The sequence below is a fragment of the Mirounga angustirostris genome, unplaced genomic scaffold (genome assembly GCF_029215605.1).
Source record: "Mirounga angustirostris isolate CCGP_5_RB_7025 unplaced genomic scaffold, mMirAng1.0.hap1 SCAF_15, whole genome shotgun sequence".
Lineage (NCBI taxonomy): Eukaryota > Metazoa > Chordata > Mammalia > Carnivora > Phocidae > Mirounga > Mirounga angustirostris.
Window position 1 is genome coordinate 56,311,131 of NW_026991723.1, and position 24,326 is coordinate 56,335,456.

The window sequence follows — 24,326 nt, forward strand, 5'->3', positions numbered from 1 at the left end:
GATCTCAGCTCAGTGAACAGTTTTACTTTTGCAGAGTAATGGGTTTGTTTTTTTATCAATGGACACCATGAACTGTAGGACCAATGAGGATGTCAGCTTAGAGATAAATTCATGGCCCAGCTGTAGCAAATGTGAAGGTCATTCCTACATGCACTTTTAGCTTTGTCCCTGTTTCTGTTTTGTCTCCACCCATGTTTTTATTTCTTCATTCTCTGCACTTTTAATTTATGGCATCTTGGAGGGGGGTGGTTTTTTGTTTTGTTTTGTTTTGGGGGCTCCTCTTGTATCCTTAGAAATGGCTATGAACACTTCTGGAAGAAGACATCACTGTCAATGTTTATAATACACTATACACATATACACATATGCTATGTTAGAGGTGGGCTCACAGCATGATGTGGGAACACAAGAGAGCTTATAATTCTGTAAAGAGCATGAGAGAAGACCTTGCATAAGGATCGTGCTTGCTTGAGCTGAATCTTTTGTTTGTTCTTTGTTTTGTTAAGGATGTTGTAGGGTTTATTGATAATGGGACAAGCATTAAACAAAATTAAGTTGCTGCCAAGTACAAGATACTAAGAAAAAAAAAATTCTCACAGAGATTTTTATGTCATTTCATGGGTTCATGGAACATCACAGATATTGTTTACAACCAACTGAGGCTGCTTCCACAAGTTTCCTCTCATCAAGTTTTTTTTTTTTTTTCTGAAAAAAAGAGGATGGGGACAAACAATTCATATCTACATCAGAATTTATGTGCAGAGAAGGAAATTCAGATGGAATATCAAAATAAAATTGGAAAATACTTGATTGCAAAGGGAGGTGATAAATTAAAATATTTACCTACAAGATAATATCTACACAAAATGTTATCAACTGGATTATTCAAATAAAGGAGGACAAACAAGATTTAGGAATTAAAATGATCGAGATCAAAAGTCTCAGTTTGGGGGCGCCTGGGTGGCTCAGTTGGTTAAGCGACTGCCTTCGGCTCAGGTCATGATCCCAGGGTCCTGGGATCGAGTCCCACATCAGGCTCCCTGCTCGGCGGAAGGCCTGCTTCTCCCTCTCCCACTCCCCCTGCTTGTGTTCCTGCTCTCGCTGTCTCTGTCTCTGTCAAATAAATAAATAAAATCTTAAAAAAAAAAAAAAAAGTCTCAGTTTGGAGGGGATATTAAGAATCATTTAGTTCAGTTGCATACCTGTGCAGCAGTATTGCTCCTTAATTCTTCATTCCATGTTGCAGGTAGACCCCCAGCCTTGGACTTTCCCTGGCTGCCTGTGTGAGAACAGGGTGAGAAAAAGAATAGTTGCTGACACATTGTTTTAAGTGTGCTCAATCAGCAGATTATTTTTAAATACACTCAGTTTGAGCTCCTTTTCTTTTCTTAAAAAAGAGCTCTATCGATATAAAAACTCATATTGACCCACTGCATACAGAGGACCTCAAAAAAGAAATGTCAGGATTACATGGATGAAGCATTCCACAATTTACAAAAAGACAGCAATAAACATGTTTACATCCTTTCATTCTTCAGCAGTGCGAAAAATTACAACTGTCTTTCTTCACGTTAGAAAAAGAGAGAAATAGAAAAGGTAAACCAGATAGACTCCATGACCTCTTTCAGTTATCTACAAGGCCTGGCACTTTAAAGGGGATACTATTCTGTCTTTGCATTGGGGAAAATTATTGACTTTTAATTTAGAGGGACTAAAGAGAATGCATTACTCTTTTTGCCCCTCTTCCTATTAGAATTTTTTAAAAGCCTTAGAAGTAAAATTCTCAGGAAATTGCTCACTGCTAAGACAAAAGGCTACTCTGAACTCAGCAGCTAGTCACGCTGACATTTCCTGGAGGAGGGCAGCCCAGGCCCGCAGAAAAGCCACCGCAGCACTAAGCTGGATGCTCCACGAGGGCAGGAACACCTCTGCTTCTTCACAATGTTAGATATTCAGCTCCTGGCTTAAAGTCTGGCACAGTGCATATTCATTTATTCACTCAGTAAATATTTATTGAATAACTACTCTGTGCCAGGCAATGTTCTAGATGCCTGGGATATACCATAAAACAAAACAAAGATTCCTGCCCAAGTGAAATTTTAGTTCAATTGGGATGGGGTACAGAGAGAAGAGACAATAGGTAAATAACAGGTTATGTCAAGAGTGCAGTGGACACAAGAAAAAGTAGAGCAGGTAAAGGGGGGATTGGGAAGTGCTGAGAAGGAACAGTAGATTGCAATTTTGAATAGAGTAGACACTGTGGGTCTCGTTGAGAAGGTGACATTTAAACAAAGCCTTGAGGGAGGTAAAGTGCTCAATAAATATTTGTTGATTATAAGCAGGGAGCCTGCTTCTCCCTCTCCCTCCGCCTGCCGTTCCCCCTGCTTGTGCTCTCTCTCTCTCTGACAAATAAATAAAATCTTTAATAAATAAAGGAATTAAAGCAAAATTAAGAGAGCAGAAAAGTATAAGGCATGTTCAGGGGATGATGAGAAAACAACTTTGAGATGGTAGACTATTAGAGATGAATCTGGGAAGGAGGTAGGAGGCTCACTAAGAAGGGCCCTGGGTGCAAAGCCAAACGATATTGATTTACAAAATTTAGTTTACGAAGAACTCTCTTTTATGGTCTTATTTATCATATCTCCAGCAAAGTTAATTTCATCTCCATTTTACCAGTAAGGAAACTATGCTCAGAGAAGTTTAGTAATTTTCCTGAGATCACATAGCAGAGCCAGATGCAGAGCCAGAACTTAAACCTGACTTCCAACTTCAGGCTGTCCCTACAGCCATGTCACCTCCCCCAAGAAAAAGTACAAAGGTAGTAGAAAGAAAGGAGAGTTCTAAAATACACAGTAAAATACATAAATGATCACATGCCAGTTACCAAAAAACAGAGATAGGATATAAAAATAAAATCTAATGTAAGCTTTTATATTTTTAATTTTTTAATGTAAGTTTTCAAAATTATACACTCTGTAGAGAAACCAATAGATTGTAGGTGCACAACAAAAAATTAAAAGACAGTAAACTAGGGCGCGCCTGGGTGGCTCAGTCAGTTAAGCATCTGTCTTCAGCTCGGGTCATGATCTCAAGGTCCTGGGATCGATTCCCGCATTGGGCTCTCTGCTCAGCGGCGAGTCTGCTTCTCCCTCTCCCGCTGTGATCTCTCTTTCACTCTCTCTCAAATAAATAAATAAAAATCTTAAAAAAAAAAAAAAAAAGACAGTAAACTAAGAACCTGTTTTGAATCGTGCCACTGTGGTTTTAGCAACAGAAAATATGTGACTACAAATCTATTTCTACCTTAGCCTTTCTTTTTACTACAAACTTTCCAGATTGATTTTCTCTTACAAACACAATAATACTTTGTAATTTGCTTTTCATTAATAAAAAGTATTATTTCTCAATTATGTAAAAAATACATGAATACTTTCTTTAAAAAGTTAAAGTCCCTAACCTCAGAGATAAGTAAGCAGTACTACCAGATTGGAGTGTATCCTCCATTTCTTTTTCTATGGATACTTGTCTATCCAAGTGCTTCCTGACTACATGTGAGGGTTAATATGTTTAAAACTGAACTCACCATTTTCCCCTCAGAGCTAACCAGGTCCCCTGATTTCCTGTATCAGTAAATGGCAGCACTAATCAGAAACTGTACATTCCATATTTTATCTGCCCCCCTCACCTATCATATCTGATCATCAATCTATTCCTATAAGTTTACCTCTATAAGGTCTGGTGTTACCAGCCTCTCTTCTCCATTCTCACGTCCACTGCTTTAATACTGGTTCTCCTTACCCACTGATTCTACTACTGCCCAGCCAGGTTCATGGCTGTGTGACCCGTGCGGTCACACAGGGTCTCACACTTAGAAAGGCCACATGCTTGGTTTAATGCTCTGCTAGCACTGTCTTTAAATTATTAATAATTTTTTTAATAAGGGGTCCTATGTTTTTATTTTGCACTGAGCCTCACAAATTATGTAGCCAGCCTTATACTACTATAATAGCATCCTAACTGGTCCCTATTTTCCCAGTAAGGCCCTGCTGCAGCCCACCCTCCACAACTCTGTAGGGAATTAAAAAGAAGATATTCCATTGGAATTAGGTCAAGCAATACATGGCACAGAGGTCTGCCAAATTTGAGGCTGAGAGTCCTGAAGTATGACTTTAAATTGAAAAGGTGAATTAATGAAGAATTAAATTTTGATATAACCCAAGAACTAACCCCATTATCTGTGGATACTTTTTGCATTACAAATACTTAGGGAAAATGGCCAAAGTAAACACAACCCTCTGTGAAGCCAGAGTGGTGTAGGGAAAGACAACAGGCTTTGCATTCAGAAAGACTGAGTTCAAATTCCAAACTTGACCACTTTGGTGGTGGACTTTGGGCAAGTTACTCAAATTCTCAAATTTTTATTTTCCTTTTTTTTTTTTTAAGATTTTATTTATTTGACAGAGAGAGACATAGCGAGAGAGGGAACACAAGCAGGGGGAGTGGGAGAGGGAGAAGCAAGCTTCCCACGGAGCAGGGAGCCCAATGCGGGGCTCAATCCCGGGACCCTGGGATCATGACCTGAGTCTAAGGCAGACGCTTAACGACTGAGCCACCTAGGCGCCCCTCCAATTTTTATTTTCCTATTGATAAAATAGAGAAAATTATCTGGCAGGACTTTTGTGAGACTCAAAAAATAATAGAGACCCAGTTCAGTTCAACAAACAGTTTCTGAATGTCTACTCTGTGCCAATGACATCAAGATGAATAACTTCCTTCTCAAGGATACATTATGGAAAATAGGAGGTGACTGAGGTGAGGAGTAACTTTATAATGAAAAACCTAACAAATGCTACCTCACCAAGTGTGATCAGGTAAACATCGATAGTGATAAGTCAGGTTCATAGTATGTACCTTGGATATGATATAATGAAACTAAGTACTTTAACCCTGTGGTCTTACTCCCCCAAACCCATTGTAGGACCAAACTAAAATGGAGTCACTTATGCCAGGGACAAAATGGAGATGGTCAATGCAGGCATATAAGGGAAACTTAACTTAATCTTACAGGAATTTATAGTTCTTCTCAGAAATCAGCAAGTACATCAGCCAATCCCCAAATGCTAAGTCTGTTCATGCCATCTTTGGACTTACTCATTCCCTACTCAGCTTACCCTAATCCAAACAAGAAAGAAGACCACTAGGCAACCAATCATCTGAAAAAACCACGCAAGTTCCACATTTACCCCATGAAAAATCCCTTGGACTGTGGCAACTTGAAACTCATTACTCCAGTTGCCCTGAGCTCCCCAGCTTGCAGGCAGAAAGCCTTGCAACAAACTCATCTTTCTGTTTTGTTTTATTCAGTGTGCAGTTTGGATTTTGACACTATAAACCCAGTCTCACCATGAGAAAAACATTAGACAAACCCAAATTGAAAAACGGAGTCTACAAAATACCTGGCCAGTGCTCCTTAAAACTGTTAAAGTTATCAAAAATAAGAGGGGCGCCTGAGTGGCTCAGTCATTAAGCATCTGCCTTCGGCTCAGGTCATGACCCCAGGGTCCTGGGATCGAGCCCAGCCCCACATCGGGCTCCCTGCTCTGCGGGAAGCCTGCTTCTCCCTCTTACACTCCCCCTGCTTGTGTTCCCTCTCTCTCTCTGTCAAAAAATAAATAAAATCTTTAAAGAAAATAAGAAAAATAAATTTTAAAAATCTGAGAAACTATAACAGTTAAGGGGAGTCCAAGGAGACATGAGGACTAAAAGTACTATGGTATCCTGGATGGAGTTCTGAACAGAAAAGGGACATTAAGTACAAACTAAGGAAATTCAAATGGGCCTTAGTTACTAATAATGTATCAGTATTGGTTCATTAGTTGTAACTACTGTTATCATTTGAACACGTTGAAAATAGGGAAAACTGGATGCCAGCTATAAAGGAATTCGCTGTACTATCCTTGCAACTTTTCTAATCTTAAACCATTCTAAAATAAAAAGGGTATTTAAAAAAATAAAAACTGGGGGTGCCTGGGTGGCTCAGTCGCTTAAGCATCTGACTTCGGCTGATGTACTTGCTCAGCCTACTCCCTCTGCTTCTCCCTCTCCCCTGACCCTCCCCCCTGCTCATGCTCTCACTCACTTTCTCTCTCTCAAATGAATAAATTTAAAAAAATAAATAAATAAAAAATAGGGTGCCTGGGTGGCTCTGTCAGTTAAGCATCTGCCTTCAGTTCAGGTCATGATACTCAAGGACCTGGGATCAAGCCCCTCATTGGGCTCTCTGCTCAGCAGGGAGTCTGCTTCTCCCTTTCCCTCTGTCTCTCAAATAAGTAAATACAATCTTTAAAAATAAATAAATAAATAATAACAACTGGAAGGGTGAGGGGTTGCAAGGGAGAATAGCTCATAAAGAAGATAAACCATGTATAGTTATAAAGAAAAGAACAAGAACAAATTGGTGATACTCAAAAAAAGTATTTCCAAAATATGCAATGGAAAAAAGAGTCTCTTCAATAAATGGTGCTGGGAAAATTGGACAGCCACATGCAGAAGAATGAAACATGACCACTCTCTAACACCATACACAAAGATAAACTCAAAATGGATGAAAGACCTCAATGTGAGACAGGAATCCATCAAAATCCTAGAGGAGAACATAGGAAGTAACCTCTTTGACATCAGCCACAGCAACTTCTTTCAAGACACATCTCCAAAAGCTAGTGAAACAAAAGCAAAAATGAACTTTTGGGGGGCGCCTGGGTGGCTCAGTCGTTAAGCGTCTGCCTTCGGCTCGGGTCATGATCCCAGGGTCCTGGGATCGAGCCCCGCATCGGGCTCCCCGCTCGGCGGAGGCTTGCTTCTCCGACTCCCACTCCCCCTGCTTGTGTTCCCTCTCTCACTGTCTCTCTGTCAAATAAATAAATAAAATCTTTTTTAAAAAAATGAACTTTTGGGACTTCATCAAGATAAAAAGCTTCTGCACAGCAAAGGAAACAGTCAACAAAGAGGCAACCCACAGAATGGGAGAAGATATTTGCAAATGACACTACAGATAAAGGGCTGGTATCCAGGATCTATAAAGAACTTCTCAAACTCAACACCCAAAAAACAAATAATCAAGTCAAAAAATGGGCAGAAGACATGAAAAGACACTTCTCTGAAGACATACAAATGGCTAACAGACACATGAAAAAATGTTCATCATCATTAGCCACCAGGGAAATTCAAATCAAAACCACATTGAGATACCACCTTACACCAGTTAGAATGGCAAAAATGGACAGGGAAAGAAACAACAAATGTTGGAGAGGTTGTGGAGAAAGGAGAACCCTCTTACACTGTTGGTGGGAATGCAAGTTGGTATAGCCACTTTGGAAAACAGTGTGGAGGTTCCTCAAAAAAATTAAAAATAGAGCTACCCTATAACCCAGCAATTGCACTCCTGGGTATTTACCCCAAAGACACAGATGTAGTGAAAAGAAGGGCCATATGCACCCCAATGTTCATTGCAGCAATGTCCACAATAGCCAAACTGTGGAAAGAGCCGAGATGCCCTTCAACAGATGAATGGATAAAGAAGATGTGGTCCAATGGACTATTACTCAGCCATCAGTAAGGATGAATACCCAACTTTTACATCAACATGGATGGGACTGGAGGAGATTATGCTAAGCGAAATAAGTCAAGCAGAGAAAGTCAATTATCATATGGTTTCACTTATTTGTAGAACATAAGGAATAGCATGGAGGACATTAGAAGGAAGGGAAAAATGAAGGGGGGGGAAATCGGAGGGAGAGATGAACCATGAGACTATGGACTGTGAGAAACAAACAGGGTTTTAGAGGGGAGGGGGATGGAGGGATGGGTTAGGCCGGTGATGGGTATTAAGGAGGGCACGTACTGAACAGAGCACTGGGTGTTATATGAAAACAATGGATCGTGGATCACCACATCAAAAACTAATGATGTATTCTACGGTGACTAACATAACATAATAAAATAAAATAAAATAAAAATATTTCCAGCCCCACTAGGTCCCACAGTCAATTAAAAACTAAAGGTTTCAAGAAATATAATTTATACAAGCATAAGAAACAGCATTTTAGCTGCAATTTACTTTCCATTTTGTGCTTTCCAACAAAAATTTTCTCTTTTTAATCTAAAGAAAAGAGTATAGCAGTAATTCTACACATCGAAAACTGGACTCATCTTCGCCCTCCCCAATTCTGCCTCACCACAGCCTTCTCGTCCTCCTCTTTCTGGGCCTCCTATCTCAGGAAGGGCCTCCCCAATCATCGTGTTGCTCAGGCCAGAACACTGGAAGTCAGCTTTGATTCCTTCTCCCTCACCTCTGCAGCTGGTCACCATGAGCTGCAGATTCCACCTCTATGTTTCTATTTCTATTTCTCTCCCTCTCCATTTCTATTATTTAGGCCTCACCACTTGTGATCTTATCTCTCACAATAAAAGCGTCCCAAGAATCCATCTTTCACATCAGCACCAAATGACTGTTGTAAAATGTAAATATTATCAAATCCCATCTGTAAAAAAGCGTTGCTGTGAGGATTAATACATGACAACATTTGTAGAAAGTTCAGCACAGTGCCTGACAGGCACTCAGAAAGAAAAAAGTCAGCTCGTAGTGGTTATATTACCATCCTCCCTAGAATCCTCCAGTGTTTTTTCAAGATAAAAATCACACTACTAGCAGAGTGCTCAAGCCCTAATGACTTGGCTTCTGCCATGCCTCTAGCCATTTCCAGCTACCTCCTTGGACACCTGTAATCTGGTCACATGGTTGGGGAAAGTTATGAAGCATACCACTGAAATAAAATAAATGGTAGGACAAGAGACCATTCATGATAACAACCAAAAAGACAGTGTTTAGTAACAACTTCAAGAAGAAATGATCAGGACCTACCTTTTATTTATTTATTTATTTATTTATTTATTTTTAAGATTTTATTTATTTATTGACAGAGACAGCGAGAGCAGGAACACAAGCAGGGGGAGTGGGAGAGGGAGAAGCAGGCCTTCCGCCAAGCAGGGAGCCTGATGCGTGGCTCGATCCCAGGACCCCAGGACTATGACCTGAGCCAAAGGCAGATGCCCAACGACTGAGCCACCCAGGGGCCCCAGGACCTACCTTTTAAAAAACAGCAACTATAAAACACAATAAAGGGAATATGCAGCTATATGCATAATATACCTTGTTCACAGGTAGGAAGATACAACCTTATAAACATGTTAAGTCTCACCAAACTGACTAATGTATAAAAGCACTGTAATTGTAATCACAATCAAAGTCACATTGGGATTTGGGGGAATTGGCTAGAAATATTCTTAAATTCATCTTGGAAGGATAAACATACTAGAAAGTGCCAGGAAAAACTATAAAAAGGAGGAGCAGTGAGGGGAACTAGGCCTCCCAGACATTAAAACGGCATTATAAGGAGCGCCTGGGTGGCTCAGTCAGTTAAGTATCTGCCTTCAGCTCAGGTCATAGTCCAAGGATCCTGGGATCCAGCCCCACATCAGGCTCCCTGCTCAACTAGGAGTCTGCTTCTCTCTCTCCCTCTGCCCCTCCCCTGCTCATGCTTGCACTCTCACTCTCTCAAATAAATAAATAAAATCTTTAAAAAATAAAAAAATGCAGGGCGCCTGGGTGGCTCAGTCATTAGGCGTCTACCTTCAGCTCGGGTCATGGTCCTGCGGTTCTGGGATCAAGCCCCGCATCAGGCTCCCTGCTCAGAGGGAAGCCTGCTTCTCCCTCTCCCACTCCCTCTGCTTGTGTTCCCTCTCTCGCTGTGTCTCTCTCTGTCAAATAAATAAATAAATATCTTTTAAAAAAATTTAAAAATGCATTTTAATGTAAATTTACTATGTGAGAAAAATGGCATTTCACATTAGGCAGGAAAAATAGAGTATTAAATCAGAAAAACTAGCTCACCATTTGAAGAAAAATAAAACTCAGTTTCTTACAAATAATCCTCAGCACTTCAACCAAAATCAATTCTAGGTGGAAAAAAGATTTAAATGTAAAAAATGGAACCATGAAAGTACTAGAAGAAAACCTGGGAGAATACGTTCATAATGTTGGATTGGTGAAAGCTTCCTAAGCATAACAAATGAAGAAGAGGGGAGAGAGGGAAAGAATGGAGAAGAAAAGAAACACAAAAGCCAAAAAAGGAAAAGGGTAGTTACTTACTACAATTTTAAACCTGCAGTTAAGTTAACCCAGCAATTTCAATTCTAGATGTCCATCTTACAGAAATACTGGCATGAGTGTCTACAGCTATATTTGAGAATTTCTCTGCAGCATTGTTTGTAAAACACTGGAAATTGCCAAAACGTTCATCAATAGGGGAATAGTTAAATAAGTTGTAATACCTGCATAGTATATACTATGAAGCTGTTAAAAACAACAAGGTAGATTTATTTATTCTAACATGGTAAGATGACAATAAATTAAGTGAAAGGAGCAAGTTACAAACAGCATGTATGATATGATACCATTTCTTAACCCCCCCCAAAAAACCACACAAACTAAATTATTGCTCATCTTTTTGTATTTTATATAAGCAAGAATGCTTAAAAGTGCTAAGTTCTCTTACTGAAAAGTTAAAATATTCATAAAGACATATTTTTAGCATCATTAAGTTTCTATGAAGGAAAAATATTAGAACATATGTAATGATGTTCTTTAAGGCCACCAAGAATTACCTAACTTTGCTGTTGGGGTTACAAATTACTAGTTCAAAGCTTGAATTGGGAGGAGAGGATTTTATACTTTTTTAAGTTTGATTTTTAAAATAAGTACTACAGGGGGCCTGGGTGGCTCAGTTGGTTGAGCGACTGCCTTCGGCTCAGGTCATGATCCTGGAGTCCCGGGATCGAGTCCTGCATCGGGCTCCCCGCTCGGCGAGGAGCCTGCTTCTCCCTCTAACCCTCCCCCCTCTCATGTACTCGCTCTCTCTCTCATTCTCGCTCTCTCAAATAAATAAATAAATCTTTAAAATAAATAAATAAATAAAATAAGTACTACATTCAAATAGGTTAAAAATCCCAAAGTTACAAAATGGTATATTCTGAAATGTCTCCCTCCCATTCTCCTCTCACCAACATCTACCTCTCCCCAAAAGCAACCATATTACAAGTTTTTCGGTATCCTTGAGAAATATTCTATACACATACAAGCAAATAAGCACATAGTCTTCCTTTTCTTTTAAACCAACTTTTATGTCCCTTATTTTATTTTTAATAAGGAATTAAGCTCACTTAGCTTGCAGGTTTTAAAAGGATTTTTGCTATCACATTTCATAGCTTTATGTTGACTTCCATCTTTCTCAAAGTTGTATGAATTTCCATTGGATTCCTGAGGCAAAAAGAAACATTAAATATAGTAATATTTAAGAAATACTAGACACAGTAATATTTATTGTGGAAACCCTCAGTTGAAGTGATTTGATATATATTCTACTTATTATTTCATATGCTTAACCAATGTTAGATTAACAAACGCACTGTTTATAGTATGATAGTGTCGGAATTTTACAACTACAACGCCTCAGAACACATGAACAAACTTGTCATTGTTTACTGTTCTCTATTAATTATGTTTTTATACTTGCTGGTCTCTTGATTTGGAATACTCACCTGGATGTGCAAGGTTCTGCTACTCAGGATCTCAATACTCTTCCTTTTCCTTTATTGGCATTTACAACACAACTCGTCCTTTTTTTGTGTGGTGAGATCCTCAAAGGCAGGAACATGATTTAAATGATTTTTATATTACCAAACCCTAGTGCTCTGCCTGCAGTATTAGACTTCCGTAAGTGTGGGTTAAAGAAAAAAAAGTTTATACCACAGGCGATAAGCTGAGATGGTAACCTCTAAGATTGTAAAGATTAGGTGCCTCTCAGTCGAAGCAAGAGCAGAGAAGTGAAGAAGTGCATCTGGGAAAACTGCTGATAGCTTGGTGTAACTAGGTGCACAGTTTAAATAAAAGAGATAATGCTGAAAAAGTACGCATCAGGATGCATTCACGGTAAAGTTCAAAATCCTGAGCTTAGCAAGATATATCCAAGGGTGTTCCCCAAGTATCTCTGAAGCCTAGCCTACTGCTACCAGCTCCCTTAGCTGTGGCAATATCCAATTACTTGCAATTTCGTAGAAGTATCACATTCTTTCACCCCTTAGCCTTCTCTTGTGCTTCTTTGTTGGGAATGTTTTTCTCCCTTTAAAAACTCAGCTCAATGGAGGTTCCTCAAAAAGTTAAAAATAGAGCTACCCTAGACCCAGCAATTGCACTACTAAGTACATACCCCAAATATACAAATTTAGGGATCCGAAGCGGCACCTGCCCCCCAATGTTTAGAGCAGCAATGTCCACAATAGCCAACCTATGGAAAGAGCCCAGATGTCCATCAACAGATGAATGGATAAAGAAGATGTGGTCATATATGATGGAACACTATTCAGCCATCAAAAAAAAAAAATGAAATCTTGCCATTTGCAACAACATGGATGGAACTAGAGAATATCATGCTAAGTGAAATAAGTCAATCAGAGAAAGACAATTATCATATGATTTCACTCATATGTGGAATTTAAGAAACAAAACAGAGAAGCATAGAGGAAGGGGGTAAAAGTAAAACAAGATATAATCAGGGAGAGAGACAAACCATAGGAGACTCTTAACCATAGGAAACAGAGGGTTGTTGGAGAGAAGGGGTGTGGGGAATGGGGTAACCGGGTGATGGGCATCAAGGAGGGCACGCAATATAACGAGCACTGGATTTTCTAAACAACTGATGAATCACTGAACTCTACCTCTGGAACTAATAACACACTATATGCAATTGAATTTAAATTTTTAAAAAATGACATCTTAGAAAAAAAAAATCTGTTCAACTACTTTCCCACAGATGCTTTCCCTATTCCATCAGATTTGATATAGGAGTGTCTCCCCTGCTGACCTCTATCTTGTGGTTCTCTCAAGTTTGTTGATATGTCTGGTTCCCCATTAAAATCTAAGTGATGTGAACCCAGCTTTTTCTACTTTGCATCTCCAGCTTCCTTGGAGGCAGATAAATACTCCCATGTTTAGTATTATTGAATATGAGACTCCATTTTCCATTATGGCCCCCATCCCAACATTTTAAAGTGCAAGGACTCACTTTGCAGACTGTAAATCCAAGTTCACAGACTGGTAGGGCTTAAAATTTAGCTCAGTTAAGACGATTTGTTAGCCACTCTTGGTGCCTCTCACTAGCCAACAGGGTGAATGCCAAGCCAGGAGTCCAAGGCCCTCAGTTTGCACCAAGGTATTCCAAACATTTCCCTGTGCCCAATGTGAAGGACACAGTCGGGGCCAAGGCAAATAACATACGTACAGGGGCCTGGACTTGCACAGAGAGCTCTTCCCACTTGCAATTTGGTGGATTACAAGGCCACGGACTACGCGTGAAAAGGAGCAAGATCAGAGGACTGTGAGATTGTCCAGAACAAGACACTTCTTCCTCGGCGGGTTCCCAGAATCTCGGGGCTGAGGAATTAAGCGAATTACAAATGCCCGAAGCGGCAAAAGAAAAGCCAGCAGGGAGGGAGTACGGCGGGGCTTTGTTCTAAGAGGTTCCTGTTCCGAACTCAGCTCCCGCATGGGGCTCGGTTCCCAAGCCCTCCCCGCCGTCGCAGGCGGCGGAAGCGGCTGCGACCCTGCGGGTTCGGGAAATCGGAGTTGGCCCGGCATTGCACCGCTCCCGCCCGAGAGCCCACGGGCTGGAGGAAAGAACTCCAGAAAGTTCCACGAGCACCAGAAACCCAAGCTCGCACCCACCCCCACAAGGCCCTTCGGCAAAGCTCCTCCCAGTACGATTGCCCACGCGCCGTTGCCCAGGTAACCGCGGGGCGGTGGCAGCGGCGAAAGGGGCGGGACTTCCGTCGAGTGACGCGCCTGGACTCGGCTACAAAAGACGACGGCTGCGGCGCGCCGGGCGGAACTTTCCAGAACGCTCGGTGAGACGCGGAGGAGCGGCGGCTGCCCGAGCTGCGCCCAGCAACGCGCTCCTTCCTGCTCCCCCACACCGGCCTCGGCCCTCTCACCGGTGAGTTTCAGTCCTCGCGCTTCCCCTCGTCCCAAGGCCGGCGCCATTGTTGGCACGGGGAAGCCGGATGGAGCCGCGGTCGGAGGCGGTTGGCTTCGCGTGGGCGGGAGGGTTGTCGGTTCCTGTGCCCACGATTCTCTTTTTGGGAGGGCTGGTGTGGTGCCGCGGCAACCCATCTCCGGCACGCGGTGAGTGGGCCCGAGACGTTTCCTGAAGCATTCTCCACTCTCTGTTTAGCCCGAGGCCCCCAAGGATTTGCCACCTTCGGGTTTCCACCCGCCCCCCCCCCGTGCGCGCCCCCGCGTCCCCTCCGCCCCAGCTTGCTGGGGGTGGGCGACCATGCGCGCACGCGCGGAAGGGGCGAGGGGCTGCGGGGGGAGCGGGGCGGAGGCTGCGGCCGCTTCTCCGGTCTCCCTCCCTTCTCTTTGTTGAGGGCTGGCTGGGGTTCTCCTACCTCTTCGGTCAAGGTGGGAGGAGGAAAACCTTAAAGGTCTGCACCTAGTGCAGGGGGAAACCTAACGACATGTAAACTACGCTGGCTTGGGGCGAGAGGGGTTCGGTGGTCAAAGTGGAAGTGCTGTTAAGTTTTATGGTTGAGAAACATCTTTGGGGGGGGAGGGGAGCTTGCTTTCTTGTGCTTTTAATCAGTTTCATAAACCAATCCGTTTCCCCCTCCCCCGTGCCCAAGTGCTTTTTTTTTTAGGGAGCGTATGGCTTATCAGATTTACCAAAGACAGTGATAACGTAATAACCAATAGACTGAACCTATTGGTGCTCTTTTTGATCACTGCTGTCAATACTGGAAAGAGAAACAGGAAGAATCCAGATAATAGTGGCGTTAGTATGGAGCTTTCCTGTGGGAGAGGGGGAACCAACTGCTGTAGAAGGCCTTTGAATTATTCCTGATAATTACTAGCTAATACTTAGTTCGTTAGAATTTATGGCTGAACTACCAAAGGGATTGTTACCTTCTCTGAAGTTTGGGGAAGGTGGGTTTTTAAAATCAGATTTGGGGAAGAACAGATTTCTTTGCCATACCTCTGATTTTGGCTAATTAAAATTTCCAGTTGAAAGTCAGTTAAAACTGTTTTTTATTTCAGGCTGTAGAAAATGGTGAAAGAAACCACTTACTATGATGTTTTGGGGGTCAAACCCAATGCCACCCAAGAGGAATTGAAAAAGGCCTACAGGAAACTGGCCTTGAAGTATCACCCTGATAAGAATCCAAATGAAGGAGAGAAGGCAAGTGATGTACTCATACTCTTAAATGTAGCTGTGTGGTTCTTTGCCAGGTGTATAGTACTTACTAGAACCTGACGATGAGTATGTGTAATACAGTGACTGCTTTGCAGCACTTTCAAGTGAAATTTCTTTTTTCTCAAACAGTTCAAACAGATTTCTCAAGCTTACGAAGTGCTCTCTGATGCAAAGAAAAGGGAATTATATGACAAAGGAGGAGAACAGGCAATTAAAGAAGGTGGAGCTGGTGGTGGTTTTGGCTCCCCCATGGACATCTTTGATATGTTTTTTGGAGGAGGAGGAAGGATGCAGAGAGAAAGGAGAGGTAAGAGTAACCTAGTCCACATGGAGCAAATTAAAGTAGCCCTTGGTGAAAGCAAATTCTTGAGAAATTATCTATTTGAAATGCTTGTTTACACGTTGGTATAATGTTGCAAACCGGGTTAAACTGCCACTTTGATTTATGATGTTTTTTTAAGTGGGATTGATGTAGCCAGAAATAGCTAGGCCAATCAAGTTCTAACAAGTAAATGCTTGTAAAGGTCTCCGATACGTAGGACTTCAGGAAGGTTATCAAGCATTAATTAAAGGAATAGAGTATAGGACAAAGCCCTTTTTAGAGCTCTTTTTTGACCCCCCCCCCCCCCAGCCTTGGAGTTACATGGCCTTGTTCAGTTACAAGTGAGTTAGAGTTAAGAAATTAACATTTTTTCAAGGTCATATATAGCAAGGCATCAGTAGAGTCAGTAATGGAACACAGGTTTATTAACTCCAAATAGGTTATGGTCTGTTTAATCTTGTTTCTGCTTTCTTATTAAAATATGTGCCCTTAACACTTAAAGAAATGTGGTTATGGAATTTATTTTAGAACGATTTGCAATCATAGTTAATTGTTTAGGATGATTTCTCCTACAGAAAAACAAGCGGTTTTTATTTAGAAAAAAAAATGAAGGAATTGACTGGCAAACTTCGACTTAGATTAATGAAAGATTTTTTTGTTGTGATACTGGAGGATAATGTAACCACACTAAAGGAGTTTTTGTTTTCCTTCCCTGTTTTCTCAGATCTATAAAGCTAAAGTAAGAGGGGCAGTTTCTAGCATGCCAGAACCAACTGCATGGGACTGTATCTGATACAGAACCAAAGGTGGAGCTAGGAACAAAAGGGTATAGTTAATGGTGCTTCACACTTGTTTGGGAACTGAAAGTATTCATTAGACATGTGCATATAGGAGTGAGGGAGCTTTTTTCACTTAGGCATAAGGCAGTACTGTTTGGTGGGTAAAGGTCACTGTGGAAGAATCACTAACTAGGAACTTACTAACCACTGGCAGGTGATTTCATTTCTGTAGCCTTTGTGTCCTTTTGCAATCTCCACCTTCCACTTCACATTTTAAGATGAGATGTGGCACTCCTTTGTAGCCTCTGGCCACATTTTACTTTAGATTAATTCAAAACAAAAATTCCTCTATATGTGGTAGCCTTACTAAGGTGCTAAAGGGCCACATGTGATTTGTAGTTACTGTATTAGATACCACGGATATAAAATATATGTCACTACAGGAAGGTGTATTGGACAGCACTGTATGAGAAATACAGTTTTTAATTACTGCTGTCCCCAAAAGTAAGTGTGCTACTCTTACATCACAAAGAAGTGGGAACTGATAGATTTATCCAGTCTCCATAGAAGACTATCTGCTTCCCTGGCCAGTCTTGCTTAGTTGGAACTTATGGTGTTGAAGAATTTTTGGATGAAGTAATTGGCCGTATCATTATCATACTAAGTGAAAGATTCAAAGAATGTATTAGAAAAGAGATGCAGTTTGGATTAATTTGTGAAACCTGATATTTAACATTGGTTTTCCCAAGTGATTTTGCAGTTGAGGTTTTTGATTGCCATAGTTTGTAAGATAGCCACAAATATGTTCTTAGGCAAATTACTTAACTGTTATCCAGTTTTCCTCATCTGAAATTACATCTCAGTTTGAGGATCACAGGTGATAATGTGACCAACTTCTTTGTATGTAGTAGGTGTTCAACAGATGTATCTTACTGTTTTTATTTTTATTTTTCTTTTTTTTAAGATTTTATTTATTTATTCAACAGAGAGAAAGCGAAAGAGGGAACACAAGCAGGGGGAGTAGGAGAGGGAGAAGCAGGCTTCCCGCTGAGCAGGGAGCCCGATGCAGGACTCGATCCCAGGACCCTGGGATCATGACCTGAGCCGAAGGCAGACGCTTAACGACTGAGCCGCCCAGGCGCCCGTATCTTACTGTTTTTAAAGTGCAATGAACACAAATATAAGAAGTAACATTTCAAATTTTTAATGAGCAGTGTTTTGTTTTAGGTAAAAATGTTGTGCATCAGCTCTCAGTAACCTTAGAAGATTTATATAATGGTGCAACACGAAAACTAGCTCTGCAAAAGAATGTGATTTGCGATAAATGTGAAGGTATGGTCTTTTAACATCTCTAACTATAACTGAAAATGAAACAAACTTTTTTGGATATATAAAACTGACAGTACACTACCTAAATCTTGCAGATTCAAAGTATGAAGAAAACCTGAACCTACCACCTTGAAAAATACTAGCAAAATACCACCTTTTTTTTGTTGTGTATGGTTTTTTTTGTTTGTTTTAGTTTTTTAAAGATTTTTTATTTACTTATTTGACAGAGCAAGAGCGGGAACACAAGCACGGGGGAGTGGGAGAGGGAGAAGCAGGCTTCCGGTGGAGCAGGGAGCCCGATGTGGGGCTCGAACCCAGGACCCTGGGATCATGACCCAAGTTGAAGGCAGTCACTTAACTGACTGAGCCACCCAGGCGCCCTTCATTGTGTTTTAAATACAATTGGGATCAATCGAATTTGGTCAACATTTCCTCAACATTGTTTAGAGGTGAACAGTTTCTGTTCTCTCTAAAACTTTATCATTCTAATGGTTTCAGAATCTATAATATGGTTTTAATAGTGTCCTCTTTTTTTGGACACTTAGCTGTTTAGACAAATTCTTGGCTAAGAACCTCTGGTCTTTTTTGTAAGTTATTTGTTGGAAATGTTCTTTTCTAAAGAGAGCGTATGCTTTAAAATGTTCCCATCTCACAGATAAAGTAGTCGTAAGAATGGTGCTTTGGGAGCACATGTTTCAAGTAAATTCTGAATTTGCGCTTTCTGGGAAGACAGGCATCAAAATGTCAGTAGATAACTGAAGCTGATGGTGGCTATGTTTTACCAATTATAAGAAGGCTGAATTGTAGACTTTTAGGGCAGAATACCATCAGATCTTGGAAATTAAATGTAGTATGTAAGAATTCATTTAAAATATTTGTATCTAATACTAAATTCAAACATTTCTTTTTAAACCATTTAGGCCGAGGTGGTAAGAAAGGAGCAGTCGAATGTTGTCCCAATTGCCGAGGTACTGGAATGCAAATAAGAATTCATCAGATAGGACCTGGAATGGTTCAGCAAATTCAGTCTGTGTGCATGGAGTGCCAGGGCCATGGGGAACGGATCAGTCCCAAAGATAGATGTAAAAGCTGCAATGGGAGGAAGATAGTTCGAGAGAAGAAGATTCTAGAAGTTCATATTGACAAAGGTGAGTTCTGAGCCACTTTCTTAATTTGAATTCTTGAGTGCTGTGGCAAGTTTATTAATACTACATTTTGTAATTGTTAAAAACTATCCTTAATAGGTTTTATGTATGATGTTATCACCCAGGGATAACTCTTAGCTGCGTAGTAAATGCTTTTTCATGCCAAGCTTTTGTATGTTTGTAGGGAATACTTCAAGGATCTCCTCACTTAATATAACACTGACATCAGCAGATGATTGAATAATGTTCCACACTTGATTTTCTTCTATTAAATCAGTTCTTCCACCTTTTTTATTGCAATTAACTTAACACATTGTTAATTTTCTTGGGAACTGCTAGATTAAGGGATATACCTACTTTTTTTTAAGCTTTTATTTTTAAATGATCTCTACACCCAACATTGGGCTTGCAGTTAGAACTCTGAGGTGGAGAGTCACATGCTCACTGACTGAGCCAGTCAGGCACCCTGGAATATGTTTGCTTTTAGGTGAAGAATTCAGGGGCGGGGGGGGGGTGTCTCAAAGATTTCCTTAATTTTTCTAAACTAATGAGCATGTTTGATTAATCGATACATAAGAACTTAGATTATGGTAATGTTCTTCAGACTTTACTAACTTAAAATGAAACTAGTATTACGCACTGCATATTGGTGGAACTATTGACAGTATGAACATTGTATATTATTATATACATTTACATTAACTTAAGCTCCTGCAATAGTATTCTTCCATGTGAATCATGGTACTGACTCTCCATTTTTTTCCTGCTTAATTGGTCCATGTTTAGTATGTCGGTAGGACATCCCCCCCCCTTTTTTTTTTTTTAAAGATTCCACTTATTTATTTGAGACAGAATGAGAGAGAGAGCACATGAGAGGGGGGAGGGTCAGAGGGAGAAGCAGACTCCCCGCTGAGCAGGGAGCCCGACGTGGGACTCGATCCCGGGACTCCAGGATCACGACCTGAGCCGAAGGCAGTCACCCAACCAACTGAGCCACCCAGGCACTCCAGGACATCCCCTTTTGCTACCAACAATATGTATTTTGGAGGGCATTAGTGGCAAGTGAAACCATTTTTGCTGTATTTACCCACAGTCTTTACAGTAGTGGAACAACCAGTAAAACCTAGTTGTTTAATTGCTTCACCACTGTAACAAGACAGTTACTTGGCTTCACAAATGGTTAAAGGCTATTTAGTTTTGTCAGTGTATAATACTGATACTGTGGTTTAAGTTCTTAGTATTTTAGAGGTACATACTGAAGTATTATGTCGGGATTTTGCTTCAAAATATGGGGGGGCATGGATGGAGGTATAACACATGAAATAGTCATGAGTTGATAGCGGCTGGATCTAGTTTGAATATATAGGGATTCATTGTAGTATTGGCTACATATGTAAAGTTTAATAGTGGTTTGTTTTTTTTTTTAAGATTATATTTATTTGCGAGAGAGAGAATGAGAGACCGAGAGCATGAGAGGGAGGAGGGTCAGAGGGAGAAGCAGACTCCCTGCTGAGCAGGGAGCCCAATGCGGGACTCGATCCCGGGACTCCAGGATCATGACCTGAGCCGAAGGCAGTAGCTTAACCAACTGAGCCACCCAGGCGCCCAGTTTAATAGTTTCCATAATGAGTAAAACAAAGTTCTTGTGTGGGTCACCTCGGTGATCATTGGTTCAGGAGATAAGGATCTAAGTAATGAAATTGAAATAATTAACATTTACGGTTAATAATGTTTGCCAGTCAGCTGATTCAGTGGCAGTGTGGGCCTTTTATTTAATAGTCAAAACAGCCCTGATGTGGTAGGTCTCTAGGAAAGTTGGTATTTTTTTTTTGGAAGGTTATGCAACTTGCTTTCCCAGGGTAACCCAGCGAGTAGTAAATAAGAGCTCTAAAATGTGGAACCTCGTCTGTTTGCCTCTGTAGAGTTTGTTCTCTACTATGATCACTTTCTTCAGTAAGAAATCGGACTGATTTAATCATGTGGGCATTCTTAGCCATTTTGGTAAATTTAGCATCCACAAAGACATGACTTTTTTTTCCACACAAACGTGCATCAATGTTTCTAAACAGACTGATTCTGGCATTAGTTGGATGTTAAACAAGAGTATAAAATCTTCTGTTTTTAGGCATGAAGGATGGCCAGAAGATAACATTCCATGGTGAAGGAGACCAAGAACCAGGACTGGAACCAGGAGATATTATCATTGTTTTAGATCAGAAGGACCACGCTGTTTTTACTCGGTAAGAACTTTTATGAACTACTTAAACTGACCTCTTGCATATTTTTTTTCTAATGAGCTTTTCATTACTTTAAAGACATTTCTTGGAAATACCGTAGGAAAGTATAGCAGGAGAGAGTTGGGTTATATATGATGTTTTTTCTAGTTAACCACTGTTTTAATAAGCTAAAAACGGAAAGGATCAGATTTGGGGTTTTTTCCTAAACTTAGTTGTTACCCAACCTGGAATTTGAAGGATGTGCTTTTATTACAGGTGTTTTGTATGAATATAAATGGATGGGTTAGGGGATACATCCCTAAACAGTCTTTGTATAGCAGTTAATTTGAAATAACCTAAAACTTTGCTGCTTTCAATCATGAGTTTGTGATATGTTGGGTTGTTTTTAACTGTAAACAAATGTGTAGAACTCTCTCTGTTGAAAACTAAGTATATAAATTTATATATTGCTGTGAAATACTGTTTATGAAGAGCTGAGAGCAAAGCACGAGAATGATTTAGCAATTTGTTAAATATCTATCCCTTGCTAATTTAAAGCATTGGATGAGAGTAGGGTTCCAATAAATCTGTTGGGAATGACCTCTGAAGGAACTGGTTTTGAGTTAACGAAAAAAGAACATTCCTACAGATGTCTCCATGGAAAATGCTGTCATTTGAGGTGAATCTTGTTACAAAGAGTTTGGAGTACTTGATAAGATATTTTACTAATATGGATTGGAAAAGCAAGTCTAAGCACAAGTAAGGAGTGGGATGAAGAAACAGTTTGGGGATGGTAAGTAGTTGAGGCTGTCTAGAATGTGTGGACGGATTCTAAAGTCTTGTCCAGGAAACAGTTGGCAGGGTCCATGTATATTGGCTGTTTGGAGAACGGGAAAAGAAAGGACATCTTTGTGAAAGATACCTTACGCTCTTGCTGTTAAGAAAACACAATTGCCTGCCATGGTACTGCTAATAATTGGTGATTTGAAAGATTTAAGTGTCTGTCATATTGACATTGATACAGGCGAGGAGAAGACCTTTTCATGTGTATGGACATACAGCTGGTTGAAGCACTGTGCGGCTTTCAAAAGCCAATATCTACTCTTGACAACCGAACCATCGTCATCACCTCTCACCCAGGTATGATATTTGGATGAGCTTGTCTTTCTGTTCTAGTATTGTCATGATCTAAAATACCAGAAAACTGGTATTTTACTCGGTCAGTTACATATCTTTCTTGGGAGCTGAGCTGAAATTGTGTAGGGTATTGGGTCTTTTGGGAAGTCTCTAAAAAGGTAATGGGATTGCCTCGCATAAATTCAGTGAGCTAGAGGAATCTCTGTTCTTTATTTTCCCCGCCTCCTAAAAATGTGACTAAGGAAAAACTCGGCTTCCGTGTTTTTAGGTCAAATTGTCAAGCATGGAGATATCAAGTGTGTGCTAAATGAAGGCATGCCAATTTATCGTAGACCATATGAGAAGGGTCGCCTAATCATCGAATTTAAGGTAAGCTATAAAGTACTCTAGGAATACTGGAGAATGATTAGCTTATTTAAACTAACGACAGAATTACATTTCCGAATGGTAAGGTACATCAGATTGGTATTCTCTCTTGTCCCAGGAAAAAATAAATTAAGCTAATACAAGGCTATAATTGGGATTAAAGTTCAGCAGAAGCACTCAAAATAACTACTGTGGCTTTTTGGCAAAATACTACAAAGCTTGGTTTGCTAATAGAATGGTTTATAAAGCAACCCTCAATCATTTTTTTCAATCTTAAATTGTCTGGCTCTTGACCCATAAATACAGCTTTTATTAAAAACATTTTGAGAAGATGCCAAGGGAAGTGTGCATTTTTGATAAATTCTGGTGACCATGTAGTTCAAAATACTATTTTTTTTTTCTTTAACAAAGTTTTATAGAAATGGAGAATTTTGTTTTAAAAAACTTGGGCAAAGAAAGGACTGCCTTTTTGAGGACAAACAGCTTTTTAACTTTTAAAAGGAATTAGTGTTTCAGGATGGGTTCTCATGTGCTGAATAGAACGGTGATCATCACAGTGCAGTTTTACTAGGATAATTTTTTTTATTGTCTTAAATTCTAGTTCAGGGTACTAGCTAGATACATGCTGTGCCTTTTAGAACACATGTTCTAATTTGGGAATGGCACATTGACCACATGTTTTTATGGGGAGAAAATGGATCAGTGGTAATATATCTAAGGAGCTAATGAAGTATGTCAAACTGAACTTACAGTAGAGATTTCTTTTTATAGGTAAACTTTCCTGAGAATGGCTTTCTCTCTCCTGATAAACTCTCTTTGCTGGAAAAACTCCTACCTGAGAGGAAAGAAGTAGAAGAGACTGATGAAATGGACCAGGTAGAACTGGTGGACTTTGATCCAAATCAGGAAAGACGGCGCCATTACAATGGGGAAGCCTATGAGGATGATGAACATCATCCCAGGGGTGGTGTTCAGTGTCAGACCTCTTAATGGGGCCAGTGAATAACACTGCTGGCATTTTATATGCAGTAGTGAATGAGTGAAGGACTATAATCATAGCTCACTACTTGCTATTGTTTTTGTTTTAATATTCAACTATAGTAGTGTTTTAAAAGTTAAATGAAGAATAAACTCAAATATAAAAGCTCTGACTTTGCCCTGTATGTATGATGACTTCAGTGTGCAAGATAAAGTTTAATACTTGTAAAAACTACTTAAAAAAAAAAATCTCCCCTAGCAATTGTTAGGCCATACCTTGTAATTAATTTCAGCTCTATGTATATGAAACAGCTCAGACTGAAATGCTGGGTGTATGTATTGACTTCGGTGTATGACCCTTAATTGTTAAGCTATGAAGTTAAAACTTGTATTTAATTGGCAGTCAGACAAAGAATTTGTAGAGAAGTGTTGGTCTATAGTTAAGTGGGATTCATTGTGATGCCTCTGCATTTATTGCCTCAACTGTTACTTGAAGATGGCATGCTATGTAATTTGGCCTGTGGTATCATTGACAGAAAGGATACCTCTCTAAAGAAGGGGTTTACCATATGCTGCTGCTTGAGGGCTTGCACTTGTAGAACTGCATTCCCTTCTGCTGTGCCATCTTTTTTTTTTAAATATATATATATATATATATATATCCTGGTTATACTTTTTTTCCTTCTCTT

General features: G+C 40.2%; 2 protein-coding genes across 23 annotated transcripts in view; one reads left to right on the forward strand and one right to left on the reverse strand.

Moving 5' to 3' along the window:
- Positions 1–13,899, reverse strand: part of APTX (aprataxin) — a 76,822-nt gene extending 62,923 nt beyond the window's left edge. For 6 of the 8 annotated variants that reach the window (XM_064579383.1, XM_064579379.1, XM_064579384.1 and 3 more), the window contains exons 1-2: positions 11,659–13,645; positions 1,203–1,279 (exon numbers count right to left, since the gene is read on the reverse strand). The gene's annotated coding sequence lies outside the window, so the exon portion shown is untranslated. Of the gene's footprint in view, positions 1–1,202; positions 1,280–11,658 lie in introns of all 8 variants that reach the window. The other 2 variants (XM_064579376.1, XM_064579377.1) reach the window with 2 other exon arrangements.
- A 71-nt stretch (positions 13,900–13,970) lies between these two features.
- The window catches only part of DNAJA1 (DnaJ heat shock protein family (Hsp40) member A1), a 42,456-nt gene continuing 32,100 nt past the window's right edge, over positions 13,971–24,326 (forward strand). For 8 of the 15 annotated variants that reach the window (XR_010407676.1, XR_010407680.1, XR_010407681.1 and 5 more), the window contains exons 1-9: positions 14,008–14,296; positions 15,209–15,350; positions 15,495–15,672; positions 17,694–17,798; positions 18,716–18,943; positions 21,066–21,180; positions 22,181–22,296; positions 22,562–22,662; positions 23,431–23,535. Coding sequence is in view for 6 of the 15 variants with exons in the window: in XM_064579374.1 (XP_064435444.1) it covers positions 15,219–15,350; positions 15,495–15,672; positions 17,694–17,798; positions 18,716–18,943; positions 21,066–21,180; positions 22,181–22,296; positions 22,562–22,662; positions 23,431–23,535 (1,080 nt within the window). In the remaining 9 variants the exon portion in view is untranslated. Of the gene's footprint in view, positions 14,297–15,208; positions 15,351–15,494; positions 15,673–17,693; positions 17,799–18,715; positions 18,944–21,065; positions 21,181–22,180; positions 22,297–22,561; positions 22,663–23,430; positions 24,277–24,326 lie in introns of those variants that run through there. The other 7 variants (XR_010407683.1, XR_010407682.1, XM_064579372.1 and 4 more) reach the window with 6 other exon arrangements.